At 38.5% G+C, this 10,104-nt stretch overlaps 1 protein-coding gene across 1 annotated transcript in view; it reads right to left on the minus strand.

The window, feature by feature from the left end:
* The window catches only part of LOC124121002 (triadin-like), a 77,190-nt gene extending 68,691 nt beyond the window's left edge, over positions 1-8,499 (minus strand). Inside the window, exons 1-3 of the mRNA XM_048391892.1 lie at positions 8,332-8,499; positions 7,970-8,080; positions 7,489-7,770 (exon numbers count right to left, since the gene is read on the minus strand). Coding sequence (XP_048247849.1) covers positions 7,489-7,770; positions 7,970-7,982 — 295 coding nt within the window. The 5' untranslated portion in view covers positions 7,983-8,080; positions 8,332-8,499. The remainder of the gene's footprint in view (positions 1-7,488; positions 7,771-7,969; positions 8,081-8,331) is intronic.
* Between the last annotated feature and the right edge of the window lie 1,605 nt (positions 8,500-10,104).

Genomic DNA, 10,104 nt, shown 5'->3' on the forward strand with positions numbered 1-10,104 from the left:
ATGAGCTGTTATGATATATCATACATGAATTGGGAAAATATTCATACAATTCGCAAAGAACAAAACCAGAAGAGCATCAACGATTTGACATTGTAGCAACTATGTGACCTATGTGTCAGACAGGTATTTCCAATATGCCCATGTCCCTACCAGAGATGTTAGTGCCTGAAAGATGATGTTTATTAAGAGTTCATTCGTCACTATGGAACAACTTCGAAGTTAATCAGTACCGTCTGTACTTAGTTGCAACTGTTATCATTCATAACCTCCTATGAAGGACCACGCCCGAATCTAGTCGATAGAGCGTCAGACCTTAGAGCGAAAGAAAGGTGGTCATACCAACAGATGTTAAAAGATGGTACTAGGGATTAAGCGTATAACACAAGGGCAGGGCAGATCAGAGTCTGAGAATATTGCACCTCAAATGCGCAAACGTCGTTTTTTACATCCTCATCCTTTACCCGCATATACACCACGACCTAGAAGTTGATTTCCCTTTTAAATTACATGTGTTGAGAACGCATGACACAAACATGTGACACTGGTCCTTCATTGCATTGGTTTCAAGAGGGCTCAATCCGTGTGCAGCCAACTAATGGCATATGCGTGAGTGTAAAATGCGCGTAACCTGTAACGAGTTTCAGTTTAATAGATTCAAATAGTATCATGTGTCATGAAATAAAACTGTAAGATGTGAAGCTTGACATGTGTGACGTCATTTGATTGTTAAACTCCCTGGATGCCAGAGGGACATATATGTCCCTCCTCTTTAACCCTCACTTTGAAGTCGAATAAAAGTCAACATACATCACGCACACAAATACACTTCACAAATTCGAATACTTCAGGGAATTCCCTGTTCTGTGATATCATCCAATGTCATTTTAGGCAAAGCAAAAAATCGCCATTTTCAATATCCATAACGCATCAATACAAAGTTACGTTCCGTGTACCATGCTGGTTTTCTAGCATGTTACGTAGGTCTCCACCGTGTGTGTATTTTCATTAACATGCTCTTTGATGCTATCTTACCCCAGTCCACAGGTACGAATTATTTTGTTTGACCATCCACCCCCCCATCATTTATCAATGATCAATATATCATACGTAGATATAGGCCACAAAATTTATGAACCCTTGATAATCTCCTGCTGGTTTAAAGATTGTTTACACAAGAAAAGTTGAAGTGTCGTATTTCTTTCCTTCAGACAAGTGTTAGAGGATATAAATGTAAAATTATTGTAACTGCAACATGTACGTATTCAACAAAATGGATCATTTTGTGTTAAATAAATGCAGACATTTTTGTAGATGTCTTGGTTTGGGAATTGTTTTTTATGTCGTTTGATATACAGAACGGTGTTTTGCCAAGTGCGCGTTAGTCACAAACGATTTGCGATTTTTTCCTTTACGCAGCTTTTAGCAATATTCCAGCAACATCACGGCGGGGGACGCGATAATAATAATGAGTTTTGTGTTAGTTGTAGAGAAAAGAATATTAAACTTATGGACTTTTGGGTGTAAATACTATTTTGAAGGAATATAGAGATAGCGTAGGTGAGTATATGTAGGGCAGAAAATAAAACTGGGATTCTAATAGGCTAAATTGACACAGTTTGCAAAATCTTTCTTTACGAGGGATATCAAGTTTTCTACCAGTTTCTATTTCCAGCCAGTGTGCACCGCATCTAAACCTTGACATACATGACCGGAATTTACTCACAGTTACACAATACAAATATTCTTTACACTTCAGCGTTAATATTTAAAATGAGAATAGAAGGTCGTTTTAGAGCTATTACATAAACGTCTGTGCCATATTTAATGAAAATTATCTTTCAAACGTTGCAATAACATCGAAGTAAACACCTGTACATTACCGGGTGATTGTGATAACCAAACATGACCGAATCTGAGAGAAAGTAACGTTGTTCTAATATTTCAATTCTTCTTTCCTTGACCATCGTATAAATACAACATTTCAAAACACTTTTTTTTGGAAAGCGGATACCCGGCATACACATTAAACGTAGCCAATATTTAAAAGCTCTCATCATTGCATTGATATATAAAGGAATCTGCCACATTCACCCAATACAGCGCTACTTGATGTACATTGTTTAACATTCAATAACCAGTTACACGCATATAAATGAACTTTTTCAACTTCTTAGGTTGTAAACAATTAATGCTTTTTATTAGATTGATTAGTACCATTATAGCTTGAACTGCTATGTTGCTTAAAGCTTGTGTCCATGACAGCCTGCTGCTGGAAAAAACAATTCTATCGTCTACTCCAGTCCACACAATATCTATGATAGATCATTCCATCTATAATCCCCTAATAGTGTCTGAAAATATAATCAAATCATCTGCATAGAGCAATAATAACACTTGTATAATATTAGGATGTAGCTGTACTCCAGATAACTGCTCCTGTTCAATTGTGAGTACAATTTCATTTATGAATAACTGAAATAAGAAGGCTTAAAACGCAGCCTTGTCTAACACCACAATTACTATGAAGTTGGTTTGACAACAGGTTATTACTTCTGACACATGACATAACGTTACCATAAATTGACTTAACATTTGGACATCTTAGAGCTGACACCGTGCTGTTCAAATACTTTTCACAAATAAGAACGACGAACAGAGTCAAACGCCTTTGAAAAGTCTATAAAGACTACATATAACTTATGACCAGACATACCTAAATATCGTTGAATAATCGAGTTTAAAATTAATAGATTGTCAATTGTCGAGTGTCCTCGTCTAAACCCAGACTAACATTCTGATATTTTGTCATACATATCTGCCCCAAAAACTAATCTAGTATTTAATATACCTGTGAAAACTTAAGACAAAATACTCAATAAACTAATAGCTCTATAGTTATCTTTGATTAATCTTGAACCTTTTTTATGTAATGGGATAATAACACCTGTATCCAAATTTTTGGGGAAAACACCACTATTAAAGATACTATTGAAAATTAACTCAACATGAGGGACAATGTAAGGCAATGCAAATTTTAGACATTTTGGGAGAATATTGTCCATACTGAGAGAATTAATACCGTCAATAATGGTCCATCCAAGATGTCGCGGGAGATTTCCTTGCTTTCTATTATTAGTGGTTCTGCTTCGTCGTTTAAGAAATCACTATCTTCTTCAATTGTTGATTGATTAAATAACTATTCAAAGTATACCAATGACATCCATTCTTTTGAATTTATGGGATTACTTTTCGTATTCTGCAAGACTTTGGTGTACTTCCAGAAAGTCTTTCAATCATTTGCGTCAGTGTAGTACGTTTATTGTTCATGTAATCACGTTGGTTTTTTGCTACAAATAGTTTTATATTCATTCCTTAAGCTTATCTAACAATAATTCAGCAAATCTTCATTGTCTTTGGTGTTTCTAAATTGGTTAAGTGCACGACAGCGTTCGTGTTTCATCAACAGACAGTCATCATCATGCCATGAGTTTCTTGTTTTAGAAATATACTCAACAACAAAAGTTCCTGTCATGAGTTTCTTGTTTTACAAATATACCCAACAACAAAAGTCCCCGTGAAACCAATATTTTTAGTGTATTTTTAAAACAAGTGAAGTTTGGTTTTCAATGTTGTAGTACATGTATGGAATCAAGTCACAAAAACGCATCTGCTACAGAAAAGCAAGCATTCCATGCAAAAGTTGTCTTTTATGAGAGCCCGATGCATTACATTACCCAAGAATGGGTATAAAAACATGTGCGTTTACGGGATTCTTTTCAATGGCTATCATCTGTGTTCGAACTTCACTCACTGTTACACATATTGTTTTCTTGTTTTCCTCCATTTTGCTAAATAGTGCATCCTTCAAACTCATTCTTTGTTCCTCCACGGTCGGGCCTGGTTGCTTCTCAATATCACCAGCAATGAGAAGTAGTCTTCTTAAGACAGTACATATTGCCAGGCAGACTGAAGGTGACAGATCACCACTTGTTGTACTCGATGAGTAGTGGTATAAGAGGGTGAAAATGTCAACACTGTCAAAAGGGGTGAACAGTACGAACAAGTTGAGTTACTTGGCACACAGTTAAGTAGTATGTCGCCACTAAAATCCCCATACACGATAATCGAAACATCGAGTCATTTATCCATGACCAGCGCGACGTGGCGTCATATTCATCAACAACTATAGCTTTCAGTGATACAGGCTGTTTAAATGTTCCAATTCGTGCTCTCCACGTCGAAATATCCACACCGATGATGCCAGAAGATGTTCACACGTTGTTGATTACGGAATGGTCGTTGTTACCTTCTATTATACGCTGCCATGCTATTTGTGTGGAATAGTTTGGTTCCTCGTGAACAAAACACCACGAAAATATATTTTACTTATCCACAGCGAATGACAATAAACTAGTACTGAGCAAAACGGAGATATGCCCCCTTTTCATTGCACGTGTGTAACATCCCTGTCGTCTTTTGACGTCATAGAGGAAAATCAGTTTTCGTCATTTACGGCAGGTTATTTTTGTATTGAAGGTATAACGTTAAACATAAGCAGATAAATCCATTTGATATGTACATATGTCGTTCAGATTTTAGGCAGTATTTTGTTCTCTCACAGTTTCCGTAAAGCTGACTACATAAACACAAAAGTCGCACAGTACTTTTATCGGTGTACGATATACAACGGAGAAATTTGCTCCAACACAGTATAGCAGTGTCTCTTTTTGAAACCGGATTAATATTTGCACCATCAGATAGGAAGTTTAATAGTCTACATCTCTACAGTGCCGCATGAGCGCAACCTTGATTGTTCAGAAGTCGGCATCCAGCGTGTTAAAGGCTACATTATTTTTCAGTAATGCATAGTTGTTTGTCAGTTATACATTATCTCGAAACAACATTTCAATTAAATTACATTTGAAAAAGCCGGAACTATTTTTTTTATATATTCTAGTTTTGACAAGTGGATGATTAAAAACATTTTATCCTGCCCCATCGCTGGTACCAATCTCAAATACATGAAACAACAAGTCAATTGTTCACCTGAAAAACACGGGAACAATTTAAAATAGGAAACTGCATCGGATATCATTTTTGTCACCGATGCTTGAGTGAGTGAGTGAGTTTGATTTAACACCGCTTTTAACAATATTGCAGTTATATCGCGGCGTGCCAGCTTAATGTGGGAGGAAAGCCCGAAGTGATGCAGGTATCAGACGTTTACCACTTCGGTGGAACCCACGAGCACGGGTAGGGTGCTGACAAACCTAGAAAATGGATTCGAACCCAAAATCATAGGTTTCTGGCGTGCCCAAGGGACGCGACTCTGCACAGCGAATCGCGGCGCCTCAGACGACTGGGCCACCCATGCCCCCCAAATGATTAAGTCCACAACATGTCTACCATAAAACTTTTTGAAAGCTTTACTGAGGCCTTGAATGTTGTAACCTTGATGAAACAACTTCTCAGCAAGGGTCTTGTGACGCTCTTTGATTTCTTGGTAGAAAAAGCATGCCCGATTGTACCTCAAAACTTGTGAAATGTAAACTCCAAAAGGCTGGAAGCTACTGAAATCTTGCTCGACATAGAGGCAAAGTGGATTATTGGAAGGCTGAAGTCATTCTTGTCATACAATCATGTTGAGAGTGTTTTATCACTCTGAATCTTTATGCATAGATCTAAATATGAAACAGATGAGACAGTCTCTCTGGTTTCATTTATTTCTAGTTTAGGTGGGTAAAAGATGTCAGATCATCGATATACCTGAAGCTTAACTTAAGTTTCTTGACCAATATACCTTGTTTCGTTTTTGCCATTCCGAGCAGTGAGTGAGTGAGTGAGTTGGGGTTAACGCCGCTTTTATCAGTATTCCAGTTATATCTCGGCGTGTCAGCTTAATGTGGGAGGAAAGCCCGAAATGATGCAGGTCTCAAACGTATACCACTTCGGTGAAACCCACAAGCACGGGTACGGTGCTGACAAACCCAGAAACATAATCGGGGCGAACCTGGATTCGAACCCAAAATCATAGGTTTCTGGCGTGCCCAAGGGACGCAACACTGCACAGCGAATCGCGGCGCCTTAGACGACTGGGCCCCCAATCAAATTAATGCATTTTGCAAATTCGTGGTAGAATTAGTGATATATGGTTCTGGGTGGTCCTCATGAATATGTTTAATTGTCATTAATCTTTTTCTGGCAAATGTTTGATACTTGATTTAGGATATTGAGCTTCTGTAAATTCCCAATCTGGTTTATTTCCCCCTGTATCAGAACATGCACGAATAGCAAATCATTTCAACAATGTTGACAAATTTTGCTCTTGATCGAGCTATAAGTAATGACAGTCACTGCTTATAACAAATGCATTCAGGCCAGTTATTACATACCAAAAATACACTATGAGAAACAATTATCAATCTACATGGTTATGATATTGGAGTGAACAAATCCGGATTGTGTTTGTACATGGCATACGTATTTGTATTTGTCAACATGATATGTAGCATAATTTCTCATTTGGTGTGGACAAGTAAGGTAGAGAGTCTGCTTTTTCGAACTGTAAATCTATGAGTGTTGTCACTAATAATAAGATATAAAAGTACGTTATTCTCACAACATGTTAGTCACCATAGGAAATATGTGGATGGGGCATTTAGGCAAGACTTGGCATCTCCAAGGGCACCACTTGTGCTCCCCTCCTTGCCTATTTGTTTTTGTGTGCATATGAATCAGAATTTCTGCTTGGTTTGACAAAATAAAAGCAATGGAATTTGTCCAGGCAACTAAGCTTCAGGTTTATCAATAATCAAATAGCCCATTCCATTTCAGTGATTTACCGACGTGATATAGAAATTTAAGAGACCCATGCATACAAATAAAGTACATATGCTCTTTCTAGGAATATTTCAAAGCGTGTCATACGAATCAATTGCTCATAAGTTGTTTTTATCAGGGTTATAACATTCAAGGCGTCAGTAAGGCTTTCAAAACGTGTTATGTTAGACACGTCGACGAAACATCAGTGACCAAAAGCAAGCGAATGCATTCCCTATTTTGAGTTGTACCATATATTCCCATGTTTTTGTCAAGGGAACAATTGACTTAACGGCCATTCCTTGTTTTATCCCCCCGAATGCTTAGCTACAGACAGGGAAACAACAAGTACCATATTTTAACATATTTTTGGTAAGAATGGCCACGGATGAAACCACCGATATTCCGCTCTCAGGACAGACGCCCTATCCATCTGTCGATCACTAACCGTAAGTGACAACTTGGATGTTGTGATATTATTTAACAATTTTGGATCAAAATGTTGGCAGCTCGAACAGGAGTTTTCTATAAAACTTCGCACTGTGGTCAATTCTTTCTAATCCTGTTTTACCTGTTGTCATCCGTGAATGAGATATAAGACCCATTCCTAAATTATTGGTATTATATTGAATGCAAATCCCTTTCCCACATATAACTATACCACTATACCTGTGTTTAAAACTTGTTTTAGATGTTGTTTCTGTTTTTTGTTGTCTTCAGTGTCGAGCCAGTTGAAAAATGAGACGAAAGGATCACCTGGTTTGGCAAACATAATTTTAAATAATTCCCTGTATTGTTCATGCTGAACGGGTTCCTTGGAGGCGATTCTGCTCAGGTCTTCTTCTGTCAAATCACCTTCTTGGTATAAAAAATCTATGACTGACAAATCCAAGTGGCCAATGAGAAACGCGTAATTATCGCGAACTTTCTTTTTCAAGACCTCTGTATGCCCTGCAAAAGAAACAACACTATTCCTAATGTGTAAAAATCATCACCGGGTTGAGTTCAGGCATCATCTAGACATAACTGGGGTACATGGATTAGACAATGAATAATCTAAACAAGCAAAACAGGTGCCAGTACATACGTCTGTCACAAATCAACCATAAACAGAGGCACACACCGAGAGGATCCAAGATAAATCTAGTACCTGCATGTGCCATGGTTGAGGCTAAATCAGCAGATCCATCTTCCAAAAATAGGAACCATGTGATGGACAAATCATCTGTACAGAGGTATAGTTCTCCGTCCAATTCTTAACCTGTAGTGAGAAATAGATACAACACAAATTAAAAGTATATCATTATTTTTACGTCCATGTTTTTTTACGTTAATTATTAAACTTGGAAACTGGACACAAGCATAGTTTATAAGTTCAAAGATACTATAAATAAATGTTGATCAGAAAAGAGATGGGTAAGGAGAAGATGGAAAGCGAAGAAAAAGCAGTCAGAAAAGTTAATGTCAAATATGATTCACGGGTTCCGGTTTACAAAACAATGTCGCGATTACCTCAATTTGATGGTACCATGCGTGCTTTTCGTCTATATGACGGTAGCCGCATGTAGTCAGTCGAATGAGTCTTCTTCACCAAGGTTTCGTCAAGGTTCTGGAAGCCCTGACTGCGATAGTCATGGATGGCGAAGAGATGATGTGATCTCATAGACAGGATGAAACATTTTCACCTGAAAACTGCAGACTACATGCCATGTACCTTGGCTATGGCTATGTGTGTGTAATGAAACATACATCAATGGAGTAGTGTTGACAAAACGAAGCCAACGTCATTTGTTATTTTCTAAGATGCACATCTCGAATCATCTCCAAATGACTTGTTTTTGTGGATTAGATGTTTTATGAAGCAACATTATTATTATTATTATTATTATTATTATTATTACTTACTTACTTACTTACAGAATAAAATATAAAATGGAGCAAAGAGTGTTAAGGTGATCCAGGCAAAGTCAGGCTGGTTAGGCTCACCATTAGCTCAGGGCTCTTACCCCCTCTAAACGCAGCCCAGACAGCAATTGTCCTTCTCCCAGTGCACAAAACAATTCTATCACGAAGAGTCCCAACTTTAATCAATTAGTAAATATCAGCGATTGAGGAAAGAGCGATTGTGGTTGAAACTATTGTCTGACATGATTCTGCGTGTGAGGGCGTCAACACCCTGAATTTCTTTATTCGTCCAATCAACAACACCAAAAGAATATGAAAGGACGGGTACAGCACAAGTATGTGTGGCTTTAACTTTATTGCGAGCGTTCAGCTCTGAACTCCAGATTTTCTTAAGTCTACATTTGTACTCTGCCCAAAGTCATCCCTTGATATGGGGATTCTGGAGTTGTGTCCCTAATCTGCATCCCTAATTACGTATAGGCCTGACCTTCAACGAGATGGTCAATAACTCCTCCCCCAAGCAAACTGATTGATGCTCCCTCTTAAACCTTGCCACGTTTCAGATGCAGAATGTTGCATTTGTCGAGTCCAAAGGATATGCCGATATCATTAGAAATCATTATCATTATTATAAATTACAGATTAAAAAAATGCAGCAAAGAGGGTTTGAGTGATCCTGCCAAAGTCAGGCTGGTTAGGCTCAACATCAGCTCAGGGCCCTTGCCCCCTCTACACGCAGCCCAGACAGCGGATGGGACTTCTCCCAGGAAGCGCTGCCTAGTCAAACCCACCCAGAGTGAGTGAATATGGATTTACGCCGCGTTTAGCAATATTCCAGCAATATCACGGCGGGGGACACCAGAAATGGGCTTCACACATTGTACCCATGTCGGGAATCGAACCCGGGTCTTCAGCGTGACGAGCGAACGCTTTAACCACTAGGCTACCCGACCGCCCCTAAACCCACCCAGAACTTTTCGGAGAATGTGAAGACTCCCCAACAATACAGCCTTCTGCATTACCAAGATTGTCAGAAGGGCTGTATTTCTGGTAGCAAACCCAGGTACTCTCCCGATGTCAGTCAACAGATTGGGAGGTACCAAACCTAAGGCACCGAGAACAATGGGGAGTCGGACAACTTGGTACTTGGGATGCAAGCGTGACATTTCGAAAGCGAGGTCTTCATATTTGCCATGTTTTTTCCTCAATCTTGTCAATCACATTAGTGTCAAAAGGGACAGAAAATTGAATGATATAAATGATTTCATTGGATTTATCAAACAGGACAAGATCATGTTTGTTGGCCTGGATATGTCTGAGGCTGTATACGGGCCTATTCCAAAGGATTTTGTATTTATCATTTTCAATGACACCCTCTAC

This window comes from Haliotis rufescens, unplaced genomic scaffold (assembly GCF_023055435.1).
Source record: "Haliotis rufescens isolate VD_foot unplaced genomic scaffold, xgHalRufe1.0.p SCAF_101, whole genome shotgun sequence".
Lineage (NCBI taxonomy): Eukaryota > Metazoa > Mollusca > Gastropoda > Lepetellida > Haliotidae > Haliotis > Haliotis rufescens.